This window comes from Ambystoma mexicanum, chromosome 11 (genome assembly GCF_040938575.1).
Source record: "Ambystoma mexicanum isolate Mex_15411 chromosome 11, UKY_AmexF1_1, whole genome shotgun sequence".
Lineage (NCBI taxonomy): Eukaryota > Metazoa > Chordata > Amphibia > Caudata > Ambystomatidae > Ambystoma > Ambystoma mexicanum.
Window position 1 is genome coordinate 1,293,735,760 of NC_090934.1, and position 25,233 is coordinate 1,293,760,992.

The window sequence follows — 25,233 nt, forward strand, 5'->3', positions numbered from 1 at the left end:
CAGTAGGCCGTGCCAAGTGGGTGGCACTGGAAGACTCGGTGACCTCTGGGCCCTGACAAGGGAATACTTGCCTTTGGCGATGTGCAGGCTCGGCTGACACAACACGGTATATGGTTACGGCAAAGATGTCAAAGCTTCAGTATTGTCATTGAGCAGAACTCTGAGATTCAGGGTGGTGGAGTGTCGAGTTCCAGGATGATTATGATGGTGTGAATGGGGCCAGTGCTGAGCAGCTATGCTCAGGAGGGCCATGGGCCCGTGTGGGGCTGATGGGCCAGTGGGCAGACTGCAACAGGCCTGCTCAAGCCATCCTGCTATTTATACAAATCTCGGGCCGAGCAGCACCTGATGGGAGAAAGGAACCCCACTACAATCTGCTCTTCTGCTGGGCTCTGCCTGCTGGAGCTTCCCCCTACACGCGGGACAGGCAGCTCTGCAGATGCTCAGAGCTTCCGGGGATTGGGGGGTTGGGGCTGTGTCAGGGCCTGCCTTCTCACCCTTGCTTAGCGGGGCTTCCCAGAACTGACCCAACCGCTGCCCTCTTGCATGCAACTCATACTTAGCTGGCAGGGGAGAATGTGATCTCAAGGGCAGATCTCCCAGGGAGAGGCTTACCCATTGCACATCGGATTTGCTGACCCCTGCTATGTTCCCAAATGCGGGATACACGACTGCATTATTTCTGGTAGTGGGGGACTGCGGTCGCGCTCTCTTCCCCCCCCCCCCCCCCGATTTATTGGTGAAAGAAAAGGTAAAGTGTGCACTAAGTCTGCTAGGTTGCATACTTTTAGATTGTGCTCCTTGTGGCAAACGGTAATGTTCTGGTAAGGATTTGTATTATCCAACACAGTTCGATAAAATAATGTCCATATGTAACCTGTTGCTTTCTCCCTTATTCAGGCGCTGAGAGAAAGTATGAAGTCCCGGGGAATAATGCCTCCAGCGGTAAAATTAGGTACGTCTTTTGTAGTGAGGAGGGTTCCCCTTGTAGTCCCTTGTTTCACCTTGCTGTCCTTTTGTTTCCCCTTAGGGGCCGGGGTTCGGCTAGGATGCAGTGGAAGCTGCGCCGACCCGTGAAGAAGAATAGTACCCCCGGTGGTAAAATCAGGTAAGTCTATGGGGGGTATTCCTCTGTGTATTCCCTTGGCTCACCTTGCTGTTCTTGTCTTCTCCTTAGGTGCCGGAGTGCGGCGGTAACATGCAGGAGGATGCGGTGAAATGTGAAGATGCTGCGAAGGCCGGTGAGAGCAGCGCGGCGCTGCAGCATGCGAGGCGACGCGCATAAAATAACTTCTTTCTTCCAGCTCGAAGGTGCGATGGATCGGGAATTCAGGTAAGGATCAAAAGTATTGCTCTTGTTCTAACCTTTTCTCCTTCTTTCTCCCTTTTTCTAGGAGCTCCAAACTCGAGCCGGGCGTGGCAGAAGACTGGATGCAGACTTGCATCCACGGTGAGTGTTACGCTGCTGGATGCAGAATAACGCGAAGCGTGTGCTGCTCTTCGGGCGTGGTTTAAATAGCCTCCAAAGTAGTCCCAGGTAAGTATTCCTCCCCAGCCACACCCAAGTAAAAAATAGTCCCTGGGTAAAGTAGTCCCTTCCAAGCCTCTTTGGGCTTGAAGCTCTTGCAGCATGGTCTGCATCAGGTAGGTTTTAATCTGAGCCTGGCGCCTATGGCGCCAGGACTGGCTCTCCATATGAGCCTGGCGCCATAGACGCCAGGACTGCACCCAAATAGCCCCTAGCAGGGGTTGTTGGGCTTGCTTGGGAAAACTTGAGGCCTGCTTCCGGGGTTGCTGTACTTGGTCTGGGTCCCCGGGGGTAGGCATCATGACAGGGAATGTCTCCCTTCCCCTGGCCTTTCTCAGATTTAACAAGGAAGTTGTTGTGGGTCCCAGACCCAAGTTTCTTTAGTGGCTTGTTCTGGGCAGACCTGGTTCACTCCCCTCCCAGGTACTGCCATGAAGATGAGCAATGAGGATTTTCTCCTCCCAGGTTGCAGGTCCTAGACCTGATTGACTTCACTGTATCTTTTTTTTTTTTACTGGTTTACTATTCTGCCAGGTATGCTAATGATTCCAGGTTCTCCACGTTATTATTTTTGCGTCCCAGACTGTAGTTACAGGGTATATCCTGGTCCCCTTGAAGACCCAGGCAGCCCCTGTACCCTCTGAGTTGATGCCGGATCTTCTCTGCCACTCTCGGGCTCGTCTGAAGGCTTTCTTCGGTGTTCTCTTACTTTCGCGTAGTTCGCATCGTTTATTCTTGGGCGGGCGGCGCGTCCCTCAGCGACCTTGTAGTTTGCTGGCTTTTCTCACCCGGACCTCTGTCCTCCTTGCTTTCCCTTTCAAAAAAGGTAGCAGGCGCCCCACTCCAGCTACCTTTTTTTTTAAACCACCTTACTTTCCCGTCTGCCCGTGCATGGCAGACCGAGTAGGGACACCTAGATTCTTCCTCTTGCGTGCCGGTCAGCAGCTCTGCCTTGTTCCCAAGCAGGACGCTGTCCTCACTTGTGGTACCTCCGGGGAGGGTCTGACTACCATACCAGTCCTTCTTTACTTTTTATCTGTAATGCTTGATGCCATTTAGACTACTCTCTCCAATTCCTTTGAGGGCTTGGTATGCCTCCATGCCTCCTCCTCGTCATTAGGTGTACATGGAGGTGGGGTGTAAGGGAGGTGGGGTGTAAGGGAGGGGAGGTGAGGATGTTGGAGAGGTGCCATACTGTGTTTCTCTTAGATGGTCATCCCTGTCCCTAGAGGGTGAGGCCACCAATATTCATTGGATTAATCCAAATTGTGTGTTGTACTTGTGTGACAGTCAGTAGCCTGACCCTATTAGAAAGGGGGTGGCGGTACCCCTCTCAGCCAGGGGAGGGAGGCCTACCAGGTTTGAAGCCAGTGCCATTCCTACTATGGAGGGGGGCTGTTTGAAGGGCTCCAGTCCCTGACCCTTTCTTATGTGCCTCAGTGATTGAAATTGGTACCACTCTTAATCACCCCATACCTCAATTTCCAAATGCTGGCCAGTATCTGTTTATTTCATGAACAAATGCCAGCTGTCCCAGGAACAGCCCACAATAACCCGTTCTGCAGTATCCAGTGTCGACGCACCCCACCCTGCAGCACTACATCCGGATACTGCTGCGCAGCACACAACAGACCAAGCCTAGTGTCGGCTAAATGCTTCCATCTACTCTGCACAGAAAATACACTCAACAGCAACACCGCAACTTTGTCGCACACATGGTCTGCTGCTTAAGGTAGAGCAACCGCTTGCTGACACCAGAGACACGGCGTGGCTCTTGAACACAGACTGTCTTGCAACAGACTTCATCCCTCACGTGAACTGCAACTTTGATGAGGGGCTGCCAGTGCCAGCCTTGTGCTAGAGAAGGGTGCCAGGCTTGGGACCCCTTGTATGTACATACAGGAATCAGCAAGCATTGCACAAAGAATAGCCGCACTGCACGTTATCACCATGAGTCAGAGCGACTACAATTTAGTGGAAAAAACATTCCACGGACTGACAATTTGTAATCCACACTTATGGAATGCCCCTGTAACCGTGGAACCCGGTAGGAATAGATTACGTCCTAGTACCACTAAGGTAAAGAACATGTAAGAAAATATCAAAATGGAATAACCGGGGACAACCCTAACAAAGTTGAATATAGTTCTCTGTTAGACCAATCGGTCGAGAATAAACGGGGGTTAAGAAATATTGGGTTTAAGATAAAACATGTTTGATCTCGAAATCCTTAGAAGGAAAAGAGCTACGGAAAGAAATGGGACACATTGCGCATTTATCAACCAAAAATAAACTAGACCTGAAAAGAAAGTTAAACTGTAACGCTCACCTGATTCCCACGGAGGCGCGGGTCTTGGCAGGAAGCTGTCTGTGACTCAAAGTGATGTGCAGGACTCGATTGGCTTCTGGGGTCGAACCTCTTCGCACTGTGTGTCGGACTCGAAGAGTGAGGTTTCTGCAGGTGAAAGAATATGGGGGTTAATGGTCTGGGTTGTTGAATGTCCCTCTCTCTCTCTCTTCCCAGCTTTTTCATAGAGCCCCCAGGTCAACGTGCTCACCTTATATAGGTGAATGCTGGGCTCTCCATCTGCGTCTGGTGCAGGGTGCCGTTGCCAGTTCCTTCACTGGTGAAACACAGGCCTCTTGAATTCAGAGGATGGTTACCGTCGTTATCTGCACGAGCGGTGAGTTTCTGGACACCTTTTGTCTTTATAGTCTTTACATGCGTGGCACGTTTATATGCAGACTCTGTATAATGCTTTTCCCTTATGTATTGCAGGGCTCTTGAGACGAAAGATGAAGTGAAGCGCCTGGAAGTTCGTAAGTATGGCAAGCGCTCTGTCTCTTTCCTTGCAGCTTAGTTCGTGTTAAAGAGACGCCGGAGTATTCGCAGGCGTTTTATTGCGACGAGCGTGATGGACGTAAGTAAATACCTGCTTAATGTCTTTTCTTTTGCCTTTCAGATGTTGGGTTGCAGCGCCGGAGTCTGCGGAATGCCAGTAAGTTGTTAACGATACTTTGTCTTCACAGGCGGCGATGCAGAACGAAGAAATCCGGAATTCACAGCGTGCCGGTAAGTATGGCAATGCTTTTGTTTTTGCAGGTGGAGATGCGGCGTGAAGAAACGGCTGCAGCCGATGGATCAGGTAAGTAAGCACTGCGTGTAAAGTTTGCCTTGCTAACCTGTTGTTTCTGTTCTTTGCAGGTGCTGATGATGTCTGGATACTGAAATGGTAAGTAGGATTCTTGCAGGTCCAGGATCGGAAGAAGAAAGGCCGGAGCAGACTCGGTGAGCGTTCTGCTGCAGATGCAGAATAACGCGAAGCACGCTTCATCTATCGGGTGTGGTTTAAATAGCCTTGGAGTGATGAGGCATCTTCTTCCACGGCCCGCCTAGGTAAGAAAAGAGTTCCAGTTTCCAGAAGAGTTCCAGTGCTGTATCCAGGGAGTGGAGCTGCCCCACCCAGGTAAGAAAGTAGTTCCTGTTCTCAGATGGCTTCTAAGTGGCTGGTAAGTAAGCAGCATGGTCTGCGGCAGGTAAGTTCACCCAAGCATCTTCACACCTATTATGAGCCCGGCGCTTCCAGTGCCGGGACCAATGGTTTTGATGAGCCAGGTGCCACCGGCGCCAGGACAAGGTCCAAAAGGTCCCAGTGGGGACCGGCTGGTGCTTAGGATTAGGGTTAGGGGCCTGCTTCCAAGGACGTTGGGCTGGTCCTGGCTCCTTGGAAGCAGTGATCATGACATAAACCAAAAATACAAAAACTGGCAAATATCGCATAGGCACATATTGGAACAACGCGATGCGGAAGCCATGATGCATACTCTATTACATAAGAACTCAAGAGATTTCTGGAAACTCTTAAACAATAAAGGTACGCTGCAACAAGCAATCACAAACAACATGGTGTCGTAAATTCACTGGATAAATCATTACAGTGAGCTATATAAGAAGGTCCAACTCTCTACCGTTGTTAAATGATTGGAACATTTGCTTTGAGAAGGAGCATATCTTAAAGAAAACAACTTGGCTCTTCAACGGCACCCAGACCCGACAGAATCACAAATCAAATGTTGAAGAAAAATCCAGTGGAGTGGTCAGAATTTTGTATGGCATTATTTTCCACAATAACGAAAGAGTGTGCAATCCCGACGTCTTGGAAGACTGCGATCGCGGTTCCGATCTTTAAAAAGGGTGTTAGATCAGACCCAAAAGATTATCGTCCAATCGCTTTCTTGACGTTGTGGGGAAGGTATTTGCCTCCCAAATACAACTCCAAATGTCAACATGGGTCAAATCAACACAAACATATGATTGAAGACAAACCGGTTTCGTCAAAGGCGTTGGATGTGGGCTAAATTTGTTAATAATCAACTTGCTAAAAATGGAGAAGATATGGCAAGGAACAAAAATCTACCTTGCATTTATTGATTTGGCACATGCTTTTGATATGGTGGATAGGGAGCTATTATGAACAAAATTAAAGAAATGAAAATGTCCAATAAGCTTGATCATGGCATTGAAAGAACTACATACTAACACTGAAATAAGAATTCGCCTTTACCAAGTAGGTACCTTATCAACACTGATCAAGACCTTCAGAGGAGTAAAGCGGAGGTGCCCCTTGACGTCTCTCCTTTTTAACTTGTTTATTTTCGACATCGGTGAGACCTTAAGCAATGTTCTGCCTTTCCGCCCAAAATGTATGGAAAACCTTGTGGTTGGATGTGTCATGATCTCTGCTTCCAAAAGATCAGGACTTGCCCGACTCCCTTGGAAGCAGACCCATAACCCCGGTTCCGAGTGCCAGCCAGTCGCAATTGGGACCTTTTGGACCCTGTCCTGGCGCCAGTGGCACCAGGCTCATAAAGATGCCCAGTCCCAGCGCTGGAAGCGCCGGGCTCATAATGCTTGGGTGGACTTACCTGCAGCAGACCATGCTGCTTACTTACCTGCCAGTTGAACCCCTGATCCTCTTCTGTTTGGGACTACTTTTCCTGTTGGGTGGGGCAGGAGCCACTCCCTAGATTCAGAACACTGGAACTCTTCTGGAAAGCAGGAACTCTTTTCTTACCTAGGCGTGGCTGTGGAAGGAGACACCTAAGCACTACAGGAGGCTATTTAAACCACACCCGATGGATGAATCTTGCTTTGCGTTATTCTGCATTCTCTGCAGCAGAACGCTCATCGTGTCTTCTGCTTCTGATCCTGGGCCTAAGGGAACAAAGGCTTACCATCCTGGAATCCAGTCTTCAGCAGCACCTGTAAAGACAAAGAAAGAACAGGTTAGCACTACGGTCTTCAGTGGCAGCGCATCTCTTACCTGGTCCATCGGCTGTCACCAATGCCTCGCGCTGCATTCCGGCATCTGAAAGACAAAGGCTTACCTACTCTTCGCATGCTCCGGAGGTCTTCGCACTGCATTCCGGCATCTGAAAGACAAAAGCTTACCAGCTCTTCGCACGCTCCGGAGGCCTTCGGCGCTGCATCCCGCATCTGAAAGACAAAAGAAGGTGCGTTTAAAGACATTGAGCAACTTTATTACTCACGTGCCATTACTCCTTCCCACGCCGAATCCAGTGGGTATTCCAGCACCCTTCAGCTTCTCTAAAGCTCCGAACTTGTACCTGCAAGATAAAAGGGACAGTTAGTGCGCATCGTGAAGCAGGCTACAAGCGCTTACTTACGTGCTTCCAGGCGCTTCTATTCCTCACGCGGGTTCGATCCTCAACTCTCATCAGCCCGCCATCCGCCATCGCCGGAACCCTGCAAAACAGAGATATCATTACAAAAGACTTTTAAGACATTTGAAGTGCCCAGAACTTACCGTTCTTGCAGTTAACGACGGACAACAGTCCTCTGAGGTCAAGAGGCTGCACCCTTATCCAGTGAAGAAACTGGTTACGGCACCCTGCCCCGAGGCAGATGGAGAGCTCGGCGTTCACTTACCTAAGGTGAGGGCGTTAACCTTTGGGGTTCTACAGGAGAAGAGAAAGGGGAGAGGAGAGAGGCACCCAATAACCCCAGTTCATTAATCCCATATTTTCTATCTGCAGACATCTTACTCTTCGAGTCAGACATACAGTGCACAGAGGTCCAGCCCAAAGAGCCAACCGTGTGTTACACATCACCTTTGAAGATACGGCATTCACCCAATCAAGACCGGCGCCTCTGCGGGAATCAGGTGAGCGTTACAGGATGTTATATGAAGATGACTTAGTTTGGTTAGATGTCACCCCGATTGGACTTCAGCGTAAACTTCTTCAGCTGGAAAAATATGTAGAAGAGAACTGGCTCAACATCAACCCCTCGAAATCAGAAATACTAACTCTTCAAAACCTACAAGGAAGAAATGGCAATAAAAAAATTCCAGTGGCATCTTGAGAGAGAAAAACAAAATTGTGTAAATTACACGAAATACCTAGGGATGTGGATTAATTCTAACATCAAAGAACCTCCATGGGTGGAAAAAAAATAAAAGCAAAATCGAAACAACTGATGACGCAAGGTATTCTGATTAACAAAACATTCGGCAAATTCTCATTAAAGACTGTAATCGATTTCTACAGACAAAAGGTGGTACCTGAAATGATTCACGGAGCTGAGTGTGCCTTGGGATGTCCCTGGTCTTAATGGGCAACTCTTGAAAATAACTTTTGGCGAATAGTGCTATGGCTGCCCAAAGGTGTTCCAACAGCCTGCATGAGATGAGAGCTAGGATTAACGTCTTTAAATGCCAGAGTGGCGTGGAATATGCTTATTCCTCTACAGGAAAATTATTGCAAAAGATAGCCCGGCACAATTTAACATTCTACACAGCCCAGAGAAATGCAAGAATGAGAAAATATTCACTCAATGGGCTGAACGGTGCAAAGAAGTCTTGAAGGACCTCAACATTGACAAGGATATGTTGGTGTGGAACCCTGAGTTTGTTAAAAAAAAAACGGTGGCTCCAAGACTGAATAGACATCGTTGACCAGAGGATTAAAGCACTGAATAAGTTACCAAAGTTTCTAGAGAAATTTGCAAGCAAATTCCATAGGAATCTCTATATGAAATTTCACCTGAACTTATTCCCAACTAAGGAGTTTTTTACTACGCTGAAAAATAACCCACCATAAGAATTCAAATGTAGATTCTGCAACGACACAGAAGAAACACTGAAGCACCTAATGCTCTTCTGCTCTGGAATAAAATCTGTGAGAACTAAACACTTGGGACCTCTCAGAAGAAAGATCATGAGTAGTGAAAATTGGTGGTCATTATGCTTTACATTGACCATCTTTTTGGAATATTTAGCCAAGCTATTGGTAGTTAAGAATACGGAAAACTAGAAACAAATCTTAATTAACTCCAGTTGAATTCTATGAGAAGACATGCCTGAGGGAGAATTCGTAACTTAATAAGATAATTCATGTTTGTCCTTTTAAAGGTTGAGTTTCAAATAATCTCATGTGTGATCTCGAGGTGTATGTTCATTTTCGTCTTTTAAAGTTTGTAATCAACTAACAAAAATAAAATAAAAAATATATATGTATTCCAAGGATTGTGAAACCGCTGAGTGGGGCATGAGAGGCCAGGATTTGCCTGGCAAACTAGAAGGTTCGAGCCATTTTAGACTTGAGGGGGAGGATTTAAGGAACATGAAGGTGTGGGAGGAGGAGACCACACTGGAAAGGAGTGCGGTCGAGGTTTATAGAGAATGAGGGGTTGGGTTGGGAGAAAGTGGTACTGTGAGTGTCTTTGCAAGGTGTGTGAGTGAAAGTGGCAGTAGGAGATTAGTGAGTTAGCGAAGGGTGTCTAGGGAGTGAAAGAGTGATTACAGAGAAGTTGAGGATAGTGGCAGTGCAGTGCTGGATGTAGTAGTAGTAGTACTAGTGGTGGGGATGTAGATTAGTGGCATTGGGGTGGGAGTATTAGTTGAGAAGAGTGGAGAGCGTGGTAGGGCTGCGTAAGCAGAAGATGGAGTAGTGAGAGTAGGAGGGATGTGATATTGGAGGGTGGAGGCGAGTAGCAGAAGGATCCTATGAGGGACAGGATTGGGAAGTGAAAGAAAGATGAGACAGTGGGTATAGTAAGAGGATTGTGTAGAAAGGGGAAGGTCAGTAAGATCCTGGAAAAGAATAGAAGGGTGTCATAGACGAGGCGAGTGTCCTGAGCGACTGGAAGACAACCGGAGGTCCCAGATGGACTTCTAGATGGGGAAGGCATTTGCATTTAGGCCATCAGAGCCCCGTTGCTTTCTAGCTCGTACGTGTTGCTGATCACTCACTAGTACCAGTCTGTGGTTGATGGAAGCCTTGGTTGGGGTGGGATCGCCCATCCCTAGGTTATAGAGAAGGGCTCCTAGGCCATCTGAAACTTGGTGCGTTCTTGAGGCCATCTGTGACACTTCTTTATATCTGTAATACTGTCAGTGGGTAAATAAGTGTTTATTTTCCAGAATATTCACACCTTCAGATATTTCTAAGCAGCATAATGGGTACTGGACTGCAAATGTGGTTCACAGCAAACAATATGTTTAAAAATGATACATCCAGGTGCACCCTTGGCCGTAAGTATACGAAATGCTAATCTATTCCCAAAATGTTTTAGTCCCAAATGGACTTTCCTCAGTCTGGGTTGTCAGTGGTAGTAGGTGTGAAGCAACCTACTGGTATTGTAATGCATCAGAGTCCCTCCTGTCTAGTGCTCTCCTCCCGTTTAACCCATCCCTTCTCCTCTGCTTCTGTTCCAGAACGTACATCCTTGGACCACTTTAATTACCTATATTGCATTATACTATTCACTGGAGAACATAATGACCGGCTACGTTCTAAGGTTTGATGCCCATCGCACTGAAACATGGCTTTCGACCTACATGGTGGGGAGAGGCCAGGGATAGTGTCTTTGACATGAGGTGTTAACCGCTATGCTGTAGTGCTTTTCAAGATGATTGTTTATAAAGGACAACATTTCGAATCGAGTCCTCTTTGGCCTTTAGTTTTGGCCAGAGGATCCCGAGGACTTGGAAATAACATTTTATATAACTGGAGTATGCTTCGCCACAGTGACTGGTGTGCCTGGCTTTCTGTTAGGGAGATTTTCCTGAAGCTCTTTGGTCAGTGTCTTTTAACTGTATCTTTCTGACTTGCCTACGGCTAGGAATGGCTCTCCAAGTGGTAGTCGCGGCAGAGCAGCACAGATGTTACTCACAGAAGTTGGATCAGGGTGGTTCACAGGTGCAGTACACACGTTTCATTAATAATAAATTAGAGAATGTCCACACAGCCTCTGCTGCAGTCCCCTCTAGACCCTCTTCACCACTCTCCATTGTGGGCACGGTGGACGCAGGGCGTCGAAGGATGGTTCTCCCATTACTTTGGATAATTGTCGGACAGGTGGCGACCCAAGGTTGCTGCCTTCCTTTCTTGAGGGGACTTCCAGATTGTCCTCCCCTCAATCTGATCGGCGACCAGATCCTTTGCTCCTGCAAGTGATGCGCTTCTTGCTGGAGAAGGCATCCATCGTGGTTGTGCCTACAATGGAACTGGGTCTGGGGTGGAGGCCCCACTGCTATTTGTTGCCAAAGGAGGACTTTGCCCCTTCTCAGACCTGAGGCACTTTATCAAGTGCCTCAGAAGGAGATGGTCAAGATGGTGACCTTAACTCATTGGACTTTATAGATTTCCATGTGAAGATAAATTCCAAATATAGGAAGTACCTGAGGTTCGTGATTGGCAGCCACCATTATAAATTCCAGGACTTAACTTTTGGGTTGACCTACACGTGAATTGGTGGCAACAAGTCTTCTGAGAGGGGAAATTATGATTTGAAATTGAAAAAGAAGTGCTTTTGCACAGAATTACATGGACACTTCCTTTGTGAATAACATCATAACTTCAGGTCTAGTGGAAAGGAACGAGCCCTGCTTATTTATCGATGACACAGGATGCAAGACCAGTTTTAGTTACATTGTGACAAAGTGCAACCGGGATCTTATGGTTCTGACTGAACAGCAAAATGCATTAGTACTAAAATACAAAGGGACTTAGACCAGGAAGGACCCTACTACAGAGTGCATCTTTTGAACACTTTATTTTCAGACATTCATTCAAGCACAGCAATTGTCTGTTATTCAGGCATGAAAACGCATGGTCGCACTTTAGCTGAATCCTGTCTAGATTTTACTGATTTGTACCAATGAAACATAGATTTGCAGAGTAATATTTTCTGCATTCTCCATGAACTAGCATAGGTTAATACTTGTCTAGACAGGCACCAGATATGGCATTGCTGTGGATGCAGCTTTTGGGTTACTTCTCTGATTGTGTATACATGATTTGGTTTTTCTGATTGTTTGTACACCTATAAAGTAAGCTGTGTGACTAATGCACAATCCAGTTTTCCGGCAATTTAATTTTTTATATTGTGACAATTCCTGAGATGTCGTCCCTTCTCCCCAGCAGGAAGCCCCTTCCCATGAGGCCAGGTTGGTGAGGCCACTATCCGATAGTGCCCCTAGTGGTGGTACTTAGCGTGAAGATCTGATGGGAAGTTTGTATGACAAGAAATCCCATCCTGGCAAACCTACTAAATAAATTCCTTCTGACTTCAAAAATAAACCCTGCAAATAGAATCAACTCTTTGTGAGCTTCATTTGTTGATGCACCACAGTTGTCAAAGTGCTTTGAGCTACTACAAGCCAAAAGACAGTGGTGTCAGTTGCGGTCTGTGTTGTTTCGGTCTGGTGATTGTACTACTGGCCTGTATGATTGTGGAAAAAGCAGTGAAAAGTATTAATCTTCAATGTATGAGATTATATAATCTGGCTTTGTGCAGACCTTATTTTGTTCTTAACCAGATTTGAGTTTTTCTTTACGCCAAAAGTAGGTATATACAATAACTTTTTTGGTCTTGTCGTCACTTGCAACACATGAGCCACACCCACTAAATTGTAGCATCTCACGAATCAACGTCTATACAGGATTCGGCAAAAGAGAGGATATCTGCCACATTTCAGTATACTAAATCTAAAGTAGGCAGCTACTTCAGACTAAGATGATCTAATCTTGGAATGCTATGCCTTATAAGCCCAGCATGTATGCTTAGCAGTAAGTTCTTGCCTCAGACATGAACCAAGTCTTCACTTTGCAAATTTGAATTCTGGCAGAGCTTGCACAGTTATTCATTCTTCAAAGTCTCTAAATTGAGCACCATTACATTGGATAATAAATGCAATTTATATTATAAGCAGGACAACTCTGGCATGAATGCCACTGGAGTTTAACTGATTCTCTATTGCTCGGAGTACTTCTAAACTCAAAATCAGTGTTTATGAATTTCTGTCCTAACCGGTTGTTTCTGTGTTTCTTTTTTTTCTTTTTTTTAAATTTTATTTTACACCATGTGTACTGTATGCTCAGAGGTCTTTCTGCATGAAATCTATCCTGATCAATCATAGTGTCCGCCTTCCCAGAATGGTAATACCAGACTCCTGTGCATAGCCTGTCAGTGTGCCATGATATTGATGTTTTGGCACGGAGTAATAGGAACAATTGTGGAAATAACAGCACATGGAGTAACAGATCACAATTGCTGCATTTACAAAGGTTCCTTTGGATATCTGATAGGCTGTTTGGATTTTTGGGTGCCTGCAAGCAAATCAAGGATTGCTCCAAGAGTGGGTGGGAAAGGAAATAAAAGAATATGTAAGCCTCTTTGCACTGAAGCCTAACTTGGAGGTTGTAGTAAACTGGCTGAAAGGATAAACTCGGACCCTTGAAAAACAGCTGTAGAATTTAACTTGCTACAATGGAGGTGCAAGATGCTTTATATAAATAAATGGTCCTTCCATTTAAAATTTAAAATGAGGTTTAAACTGATCATGAAAGTTTACATAAAATAAACTGTATTATGCTCCATGGTAGGAACAGAAAGATGGTGAAATGGTTCTCTTGCCTGCCACACGTTTAAGGTAAATGGGGTTGCTGTCTTAAAAGTTTGTAGAATGTACATCTTAACACATTTGAAATATTTAATGAAGTTATGAACAACTGCAAGTACATTTTGAAAAAACCCACTGATGTATGACGGTATTCTTTAATTGTTCTAAACGTTGAGAAATGTGCATAATCTGGTCCTAGATGTATTTTGAGAGTGCATGATCACTTATTTCTGCTGAATATATTAGATATATATATATATATATATATATATATCTAGTTTCTTTGTGTGTGCACTGTTGCTCCAGTTTGTAACCATTAAAGTATTTATCTCGGAGGCTTGTGGATCTGCTTAGATCACATGATATGCATAGGCCAACATCTATTGTAAGTCGCAGAGTATTACATAATTTGTTTTCGAAACTCAAAAGGACAGTGACTGGCCATGTTAGTAATACTATCCCTAATGTAACGTCTACTGTACCCATGTCCTTCACTCATCAAGGTCCCTCTGATTGTTTTTTCCACCATCTTAGTAGGTCGTTAATTTGCAGAGTTCTTCTGGCTAACCCCTTTGATTAGACCAAGTTTAATATTAGACTTTTTTACTATTCTTACGACCATTGCCCGCTGCACCAACTGCTTTGGTGGCTCTCGACGGATGGATTCATCGTCGACTACACTACAACCGGCTCAACGGACAGTGACTGCGGCCTACATGGGCATTATCGGGGATGGTCATACACTTATTGCCTTTTAGAGGATGCCTCTTCTGACCCCTTACGTTCCCCTTCATCGCTTGCTGCCTTTTCCACTTGCCATGGAAAGCACACCATTTAAATTCCGCCCATCCTGTAACCAGAGATACACCTGGAAAGACATGCACAAAGTATGTAATCACGGTCTGCCAAGGGATCACTCCGAAAAGTCCTGCAGGCTTTTCCGTGCTAAAACACTGAAGGACTGTTGATCCAAGTGCTGGGCCGCCCACACCATGCAGGCCGAGGCTTCCATGGACGTGGCGGAGTATCCAGTGAGGGGCATCATTGATGTCCTAAGGGCGATCAGGCCCATGTGCGAGCCCCCGACTCCAGTAAGCAGGCCTGCGGTCCTGTAACTGAGAAATCACCCGGCGGCAAAGGCAAACATACATCACGCCACACTAAGCACATACCCCACTGCCGAATGTCAAGCACGTTGTTGACTGTTAGGCCACACAGTGTCTAAGGAGAGGTCCGCCAAGTCACCCCTGCCCTCTGGGCCATCACATTCGCTGCATGTCAGGTCTCTGATACAGACGCCGACCAAGGCCATTTCAGACACAGCACCTAAAAAAGCCCTCATCTCGTGCACAGCAGGGCTCGTTTCGAAAGGTATTTCAGCACCCCCTTCAAACGCGGCCAAAATGAGGGAACTGATTAAAAAGCCTGTACCGGGCACGCTTTTAAAATCCAAGACGTCAGACACCCAAATCTTTGGATATGTCTTCCCAGCCCTCTACCTCGCAAGATGGTGGCTATACTCCCCCTAAAGACACCCTTTCAGGGGTCCTAAGTCACAAGCAGCCTACACCCTTGCAAGACCCTCCTACTCCCTCAGTGTTTCCCAGTCAACTGAGTAGACCCCAGATAGCTTCGACAGGGTCATCAGTAGGATATCCCATTTTGTAGACTCATGGACTGCCACCCTGAAGAATATAGGAACCCCAAGGCTCAACACCGGGAGGAAGAGTAGCAGGGATGAACCACCTGCCAAGTTGCCACGCATAGACAATTCATAGCCCAGCACCTACACCCAAACTCTTGCTACCTCCCAGTCCCATGATTCCTTACAAGATTTCTATATTGTAGACCCCTCAGGGTCTCATGATCCAAGTTCCCAGAGAGACCAGTATAGTCCAGACCAGGAGCAATATTACGATGCCGACGTCTGTCGTGCAGTCCCCAGAGAATCGAGAACAGCAAGTGGCTGACTCGCCTGTTGGCGAGCTGCTCCTCGGGCCGCCCAACACTTCAAAATAGACGCTCATGAGGCGCCACACAAGGATTTTGTAGAGGACATCCTGGAGACCAAAAATGTGCTATAAAATGTATCCCCCCCCCCCCCCCCCCCTCCTGCAGTCGGTCCAAAGGCACATTCAGCCTTCCTTACTAACACCAAAACTGACGAGCGGTGAACCACATGCATTGAGAAGGTATTTGGGCTGGCCCCTACTGACCCACTGTACAGCAGAGGTAAACTAAAATCCGATTTGCTGGTTGTCACCACATCCAGGAAGAGAACAGGCACACCTTTTGGCCTCCGCAGAGGGCCCCACTGGTAAAAGAGCAAAAAGATGTGTACTTTTGGCAGAAACGTGGCATTCTGCCTTTCAGACCAGAATAGTCAAAAATACCACTCTTCTGGCTAGCTATGGTTGCCATAAGTGGGAAGAGCTGGAACAACAAATTAAAGCTATCGCAAAGGCCTTAGAAGTCTCAACTCTTAAATACCATGTCAGAGGGCTGTAAGGAAGGCATGGTACCAAACATTAAGAAAGACTCAAGTGATCACAGTTCAAGGGTGTTAATTGAACTTCAATTGGATTTGAAAAACGGCAATCTAATACTAAATAGAAAGATGGGAGCAAGCAACAAACCTCAAACAACGCAGTCCTAGTTGAGTCTGTCAAAATAAAAGGGCCTATACTAATAATAATAATGATAATTTAGCATTCATATAGCGCTACAAACCTTCCGGTATCTGAGCGCTGCTTATTACCCACAGTGTGTGGTGCTCATTTATCGTCCTCGAAAGGATGAAAGGCTGAGTTTGGCCCTGCCGGGATTCGAACCTGCGTCAGCGCGCTCTGCACAGATGTCAAAGCGAGCGTTCTACTCGCTGTGCAATCGGACCGGCATAAACCTGTTGCCAATCCTTACTTCTAAATACAAATAGTGTGGGAAACAATGTTGGTCAAAAGCAAGGTGTTCAAGAAGTGATATGTCAGGATATTCAAGCCCTTGGCTTCCCTTCCCCACGTTTTCAGCACAGGACAAGGCGGCACACTCTAGCTCAGCACAGTCTCTGGCTCCAAGCACGAGGATGCAGTTCAAAACTTCAATATCAGGGCCTTGTGTGCCAAAGTCTCTTATTTCAGAAGGTGTGATGCAACAAGACAAATAAAGCTCCTTTCTTCTTAGGATTTTACATATGCAACTTCTCGGGGGGGGGGGGGGGGGGGTTAGTTTACTGCTCACCCCTGGTCCCCCTGCGCCGGGCTCAGACCCACTTTGACACAATATCTTCAATTGGTCTCCCTCCACTGGGCTCAGACCAAATACTTCATATATAAAACTTCTCGGGTGACTTATAGTTCACCCTGGATCCCACTCTGCCGGGATCAGACCCACCTTGACACAAAACCTTCAATTGGTCTCCTTCTGCCAGGCTCGGACCAAGTTTTCTTTATCAAACATTCTCTACTTCATCAAAATAGAAGGACTATGCGCAGGATTTAGCTTGAACCGTCGCAGGACCACTTAGATTCACAATTATTTGTTCTCTTCTCAATAAAACCTTTTTCTCGCTTTCACTTTTGTCACTTCTCAGCTGTATACCTTACAGAGACCTTCGATTGAGCACCCACGCGGTGCCAAACCACTCTGTCAAAGATATTCTATCTTGCTTTAAAGTTGGTACTCATCAACAGTTCATTTTACTTGCGTCTCTTATCACACGCGTTATGTTCATTACAGTGCTCGCCATACAATGTTGTTGCTTGCAACCTTGGCTTCAACACAGACCGGTCTTGTATCGGTCTCCCCAACTCACCAGCTGTGTTGGACGCTGCTTTGTTCTTGGAGCCAAGGACGGTACCACAGGAGCTAGTGCTTCTCCCGTCTTGATTGACACACGAGGGCCCGGGTATCTCCGACACACAGTGCAGGATTCTTCAGCGTGGTTTCCTGGTCTTACGCTTTCTATTCTCAAGGTCTCTGGAAAGTAACGGTTCCTTGTCAAAAAGGTCAAGGGAACTTCCCTCCTTGCGATCCCCTTCCGTTTTGCTGTTTTTTCCTCTCTCGAAACTGCTGTTTCCTCTTGTGCTTTGCCTTGCTCAGTGTGCCTTCGTGCTCTGCCTTTTATCTGTGTGGGGGAAGCTGAATGCACGTTAGGTGTGTGTGATGGTCAGTACTTGCCTAACCATTACATTGGGACACGTCGGGTATACTGCCCGGGCGTTCGTCTGTTTTTTCTCATAGCGGGCTGTCTGTGAGAAAGTGTTTGGTGAAACGGGGAGGGGGTTAGAGTTGCTAAATGGGTAAAGGTGTTACAGGGAAGGGGATACCGCATCTCGCCATCCGGTGTCCTGCTCCCACTCCCCGAACACCCCTCGCCCAGGTGATCCTCCTGCACTGGTGCACTCCAGGAACTGGATTCAAAAGCGACGGCCGTGTCCTGGCCACCTGGATGACAGATCCCCCGGGGACTAGTGATTGAGACACCTTCTGGTTTCTCACAGGGAAAACAAGTGGCAAACTGCATTTTAAAAAACAACTTGGATGCCGCTGAAAATGCAGGCCTCATCATAGCCGAAAGGCACATTGATTAAAGCCATGCTTGGCTGAAGCAGTCTGGTTTTAAGCTAGAAACGCAGGCCACGTTACTTAATATTGCCATTGAGCCAAATGCCCAAGGCAGTTGAGGATGCTCTCGAGTGCCAATGAGGAATATGACGCTTTGAAGTCACTTGGACAACTGCCCAATAAACCTTTTTGTCCAAAGAGGGTCATTTTAATTCAAAAAGATTCTTCCGTGGGCATGGCCCACCCCACATTGTTCCTCTAACTATGGTCCGGGGTAACCAATCGCCATCGCGTGGCAGCTCACGGGGACAGTCCTTCAATTTTCAAAGAGGCTACAAAAGGTTCAGGAGCAGAGGTAGGGGCCTGCTCTTCCAGAGGCTCTACTCCCAAGCAATAACTGATATACGTGAACATTTTGTGGCGGATTTTACTGCAGCAGCAAAAAACGAAACTACTTCCTGCAACATTGTTTCCATCTTCCAATTCTAGATGGGAACTGATGCTGCAGGGTTGTCCCCACCCACTTTCTATTTTCTTTATTGTCCCCCGCTTTCCATGTAATGGAAGCGGGGTAACACCCACGCAACCCCCAACCCCATAATGTCCAACAATGAGAACGTGGGATACCCCCACAACACCCCGCTCCACCTGTTCATATTTATCAGATTTATTATTCTTTCCAATGCCGAGTTTGGAATTTTTGTCGGTTCATTTTTTTTCTTTTAAAATTTCCTAAGGCAATGAGCAATAACTCCCTGCACCAGGTCCTCTCAAGTAGGAGGTGGCATCAAATAATTCACCCACGCTTCGCAGGGGATTACTTCAGACAAGTGGCTATTATCCACCATGGCGGGTGGAGATTGCATCGAGCTTCTACAGAAGCCATCCAACAACCCGCCAAAACACAGGAAAGTGACACCAGAGGAAAGGTGCATATTACTTGCGCCTAGATGTAGCTTGCTGTTTGGTTCCTATGGATATGCGCTATGTACATTTCTAACCTAATCTACTGGTGGAAGTAAAAACCCTGCTGGAAAAGGCATAGAAATAGTTCCTGCATACCAGGTAAACAAGGGTATATATTCAACGTACTTCCTTGTGTCAAAGAAAGACTTAACAATGCGCCCTGTACTAGACCTGCGCTCAACAAACCACAGAAGTTATGCATGACTATTCTACAGGAGGTAATCCCTATCTTAAAACGGGGATTACATGACAACATTGGATATGAAATATGCGTACTTTATATTTCAATGTTCCCAGCACATAGAAAATATCTGCGTTTCCAGATAGCGGGTGAGTACTACCAATTCAAGGTGCTCCCCTCCGGCATAGCCTCAGCTCCAACGTTATTCACAAAGGTACTAGCAGTGTTTGCGGTGCACCTATCCAGAGAGTCAATCCCAATGTACCCTTTGTGAGAAACCTGAAGGTGTCTCACCCGCTAGTCCCTGGGGATCTGTCATCCAGGTGGCCAGGACACGGCCATCGCTTTTGGGTCCAGTTCCTGGGGGTGGACCAGTGCGGGAGGATCACCTGGATGAGGGGACTTCGGGGAGTGGAAGTGGGCCACTGGACGGCCAGACGCGCTACCCCTTCCCTGTAACACCTTTTCCCCTTCCTACCAGGTAGCATACTTAGGAACACAACCCACACCCCTTTCCCGACACAAACACTTTCTCGCGGACAGCTCCCTGCGAGAGAAAACGGACCAACAACCGAGCCGTATACCGGAAATGTCCCAACACTGGTCAGGCAATTACTGATCATTACACACACCTCACACTTTCCCACATGGATAAAAGGCAGAGCAAGGCAAAGAACACAAGGAAGCCGCCATTCCAAGATGGCAGTTTAATACGAGGAGAAAGATGGCAAGACCGGCGAGGGTTGCAAGGATGCAAGTGCCCTGGACCTTTCCAGAGAAAGACTGACTTTCATGAGCCTTCGAGAATAAGAAACATAAGACCTGAAACTAAAGCTGGAGAAACCTGTATTGTGTGTCGGAGGTACCCAAAGCTCTCCTGCGTCGATAGCCAAGGCTGGGAGGAGCGTTTTTCGCCATGGTACTGTCATTTGCTCCTACAACAAAGCAGCGCCCGTAAAGTCAGCACAGCCGGTGAGTCAGGGAAACTGATACCAGACAGGTATGTGCTAGAGCCAAGGTTGCAAGCAGCAACCTTGTATAGAGAAATCTGAAGAGAACAGTATGTGAAGCATATGTGATGAGCAACGTGAATAATTAAACAGCAGATGAGGGACTGAACTTTTGAAGCCACTCATCAGTTGTGGTACTGGACCACTGTTTACAGACTGATACTGTGGTCCAGTGCCACATGGGTGCTCATTTGAAGGTCTCTGTTAGGTATCCAACTGTGGCAAAGGTAAAAAGGAATTGTGAAATCAAAGTGACCCTGCAACAGGTTAAGCTAAACCCTGTGCACATTTGAAAGTCTTCGATAGTTGATACTAACTGAAATTTGTCTGAACCCAGTTGAGGGGGACTCATTTTGTAAGAGGAGGGATCTGAGCTCGGCTGAGGGGGGCCCGGGGTGAACCGTGAGCCACCCGAATTGAATACTTGTGAACGCCAAATAACTTTTAGTTGGTTTTGGTACATCAGACCTGCTGAATTAAGAAACTTTGATAAGTAAAGAGACTTGGGCACAGAAGGCCCCGATACTAGTGATTGAACTGTATCCTTGTGACGAAGAAGCCAGAGATTGTGCTACACTTGAGTGAACCGCTGTAGCCTGTGCTGAAAATGTGGGGAAGGGAGGCCAACGGCCTGAACATCCTGATAAATCATTTATGTGAACTTTTCTTTTTATAAACGCTACCCCCACACTTTTTGTATTTAGCTGTAAGGATTGGCAGTAGTTCTTTTTAGTTTAGGCCCTTTTATTTTGACACGACTCCACTAGGACTGCGTTATTATTATTTGATGGTCGAAGCTGCTCCCATCTGTAGATTTAGGATTAGATAGGCTTTTATCATACCCTTGTTGAAGTTCAATAAGCACCCTTGAACTGTGGTCACTTGTGTCTGTCTTACTGTTGATGCCATGCCTTCTTTACACCTTATATAGATGACTGGCTGATAACGGGGGAAACTCCTCAAATATGCTAATACAACACCCAAAGAACAATTAACCTACTGTTCCAATTGGGATTCTCTATCAACGAGAACAATTAAAGTCTCGTTCCCAGTCGGGTAAAATATTCCTGGGAGGTACCATAAAAACAGAAGAGAAGCCAGTCTTCCCGTCAAATGAGAGAGTACAAAACATGCTGTTGCAAGTACTTCACTATTTAGCCTGTCACCAGATGATTGTATGCAATGCAATGCGCCTGCTTGGATGATGGCCTCATGCATTTACCTGGTTCCATACACGCAGCTGTGCATGCGCCCAATGCAAGAGTGGTTAGCAAAACAATGGTCTCGGGCAAGCCGTCCGTGGCTTTGATCTAGCGGTTGTTTCGCTACCGCTGGTACAAGCTCTTTGCTGGTGTTCCCAGGACAACTTGCTAAAAGGAAAACCCTTTTGCAATTCACCAGTTCAGGCGAGGCTTGCTACAAATGTTTCGCTCTCTGGTTTGCAGAGCCCATTACCTTCACCACACAGCTCATGGCCAGTCGACACACACCCCAGCCCAAAACCACATAAACCTTCTTGAACATCTAGGATCTACAAGATTTTCGGCAGCTTCTAGTAGGTCATACAGTGCAAGTCATCACAGACTGCACCGCTGCCATGTTTGACCTAAACAAGCAGGGAGGCGTGCACTCTCCATGTCTGTCCAGGATATCCCAAACAATTTGGAAGTGGGCACTCAAGCCGGACATGTACTTAGTCTCTCAACATGTTCCAGGGGAACTCCAGGCTCCAGCAGACAATCTGAGCAGAAGTCCTCTACTCAAGGAACAAATCCACAAACATATTTTAGACGATCTTCTCCCTGTGCGGTCATCCTCCTATAGATTTGTTCGCTACAAACCTAAATGCACAATGCCCAGAAATCGCATCCAGGTTTCCTCAACCAGGATCCAAGGGGAACGCCCTGTGAATGAGTTGGTCAGGGAAATGTGCTTATGCTTTTCCTCGGCAGCATAGTGCACAAGTAGCACCAAGAAGGAGGTCACTCTAATCCTGATCGCTCCAGTGGGCAAGACAACCATGGTTTCCACACCTACTCAAAGTAGCGATGTGCGTACCAATCAAACTCCTGTGTCCTTTCAACATGCTTTACCAACACGAGGGCGACAATACTCAATCCTCAGTCTATGAACTTGGCAGCTTGGCTCCTGAAGTCATAGAGTTTGGGCACCTAGACCTCCCGCAATGGTGTATGGATATCTTCAAGGAAGCACAGAAACCCAACACCAGACACTGCTACTTTTACCCCTCCCCTATATACTTAAATAAAAAATGCTGACATTTTTTTCGTTATTCAGGCGTCACTGAAAATGTTTGTCGTTATTTATTTTTCGTTATTAACACTCTACACTATGTGCTTTACCAACTAGACTCTGGTTTAGTATTTAATTCCATCATGGTACACCAGAGGCTCTTTCACCAAGAAACAGTGTCTTGGTGAAAGGTTCCTGTTTTTAAAGCTTTCTTAAAGCTTTCATAGAGGGAGTAAGGAGACTATACCCTCCCATTTCACATCTTCCACCAGGTTGGGACCTCATGTTGTACTCTCAAAGCTCATGGGTCCACCTTTTAAGCCAATCTACAAGGCCAGCCTTAAACACTTGTTTTATAGATGTGCTAGCTACCAGAAAGGCAGTTTTGTAAGTCGAGTCGGTGAGCTACAGGCATTATCTGTACAAGACCCTTTCATTGTCATCCATAAGGACAAGGTGGTTCTTAGAATGTACCCAGGTTTTTGCCAAAATTCATATAGGTGTTTCCATGTTAAGCAGTCCAATGAACTACCTACTTTTTTCCAGTCCCCATCTAACTCGGCTGAGGGAAGCCTAGACACTTAAGATGTAAGGAGAGCGGTCTTGTACTACATAAACAAAACCTATGGCAAACAGACCAATTGTTTGTTTCCATTGCACCTGGTAGGGAAGGTGATCACATTTATAAAAATGGCATCTCCAGATGCATAGTCAAATGCATACAGCTGTGCTACTCACCATCAAAAGACTCTACCTTTCACTCTAAGAGCTCACTCTACCAGAGGTACAGGAGTTACTTTAGCATTTATTACCAATGTCCCCCTAGACGCAATTTGCAAGGCAGCTTACTTGGAGTTCAATTCATAGAATTACTCAGCATTATTGCATAGATACACTCTAAAGTAGACTCACAGGTGGGACAAGCGGTGCTAAAACCTTTATTTGCAGCTGTACCTTCTCACAACCCACCTCCTTCTCCAGGTACTGCTCGCTAATCTATGCATAGCATGTGATCTATGCAGATGCACAAGCATCAGAAGCATACATTACTCACCGTAATCGTATTTCTGATGCTTGCATCTGCTTAGATTCACATGCGCCCACCCTTCCTCCCCTGTTGGAGTCGAAGTGCATAGATTTGTTTTTCTCTACCCCTCCTTTCTGCTTTATTACCTCTGTACTCACTCTACACTTCATGCAACCTCATGTAGGAAACAAAACAATCTGAGGGACTTCGATGCGTGAAGGACCATGGGTACTGTAGACATGACACTAGGGATAGTATTACTAACGCGTCCAGTCGACGTCCCTTTTTTAGTTGCGACTAGATGTCGGCCTATGCATAGTATGTGAATCTAAGCAGATGCAAACATCTGAATTACGATGGGTAATGTATGATATATATACCATTTTTCCAGTTGCACAGTCACAGCACTCCAGTCAAAGTTTCCGCCTTTAAGTAGACTGCACAATTTAATACGGAGTATATCATGTAAAGTTTGCATTCTTGTAATTCTTTGTTAGTTAACATTCTGGTGTTACTTTTCAGATCACACACATGAACGCTCATTGTATGCACTTTGTAAGTTGGAACAAAATAACATATAGTCTTGTTTTATTTCAGGTTTTGGAGCTCGAAGGAGAAAAGGGGGAATGGGGATTCAAAGCACTTAAACAGATGATCAAAATTAACTTCAAATTGGTACGAAGTGTAACTTTATATTTTGTGATGAACCTTTGTTTTTAGACTGTTTTTGGGTTGGAAGAAGGTTATCGTGTGTTGGGTAGAATTTTAAGAATGCTGAATTTTAAGAATGCTGTTTTTGTGTAAAAAAGTTTGGTTTGGGAAAAGCAATTGGTGTCTTTATTGCATGCATTCGATTTGGAAAAATATTATTTTCATGTTTGACATGGTTTGTCTTTGCCTACATGTTCATTCCAACAATAGTTGTAGAGGGATGCTCTTAACTTGATTGTAATGGTAATTTAGTTGGAAGAATGCTTAAAGATTATAATGTGCCTTCTAAATAAAGCAATTGATAAATTCATATGAATGTTTGATGAATTTGTGAAGGACTTGAAAACCTAACAAGACAGTGAACTTCAGTAGAAGTTGAGCACACAGTTTAATTCGGGGAGTACACTCGTTCATTCACAGGAGTGTTGCATATTCAGAACTAAGCAGTGGTAATGAGTTAATGGCTACATTTCAGGAAGCCTACATCTGTGGTTTTACTTGCATGTTGTCAGTGTTCTGTCTAGGACACCTATGTAAGTTTCAGCACATTGCGCTTTTATGGCAAGCCCTGCCCTAGTAACGGTGCATATATACGGTGCGTCTTCCCTCCGTCAAGGAGGGTATAGTCTTTATTTCTACATAACCAAGGATTAAGAAGGCAAAATGGCCAACAGAGGGGTTTCTCACCTTGGGTATCCACTCTTCTCATCCACATAGCAGTTGCTGCTTGTTCTTGACTAGCGTGTTGTTGCATACCCAGTATTATCGAGCATTAAGCGTCCAGTTGCGTGCCTCCTCCCACCTTCCTCACATGCCTTGGGCCGACATGGCCTCTTTGTGCCTTTTCTGCTCTTAATAACTGGATATGGTGGTGTGGATGTGATCACCTCTTCCAGTTCTTATCTAGCTACCATCACCTGCTTCTTCCTCCATACCTTTGCCACCTCCTGCTACCACCTCCTCCAGATAATCTCCCTCTCTGGCCTCCAACAGGTTCTACGTAATTTCGCCTAATGATTTTACATTGTGGGACTTTTCATCGCCACCCTTTGATTGCCAAAAACTCC

At 46.0% G+C, this 25,233-nt stretch overlaps 1 protein-coding gene and 1 non-coding gene across 3 annotated transcripts in view; both read left to right on the top strand.

Moving 5' to 3' along the window:
• COPS2 (COP9 signalosome subunit 2) overlaps positions 1 to 25,233 on the top strand; it is a 764,758-nt gene that overhangs the window by 73,993 nt on the left and 665,532 nt on the right. For both annotated transcript variants that reach the window (XM_069624784.1, XM_069624783.1), the window contains exon 3: positions 24,053 to 24,130. In XM_069624784.1, coding sequence (XP_069480885.1) covers positions 24,053 to 24,130 — 78 coding nt within the window. The remainder of the gene's footprint in view (positions 1 to 24,052; positions 24,131 to 25,233) is intronic.
• Positions 556 to 717, top strand: LOC138505303 (U1 spliceosomal RNA). The gene has a single exon (XR_011280117.1). It is a non-coding gene; the product is annotated as a U1 spliceosomal RNA (small nuclear RNA).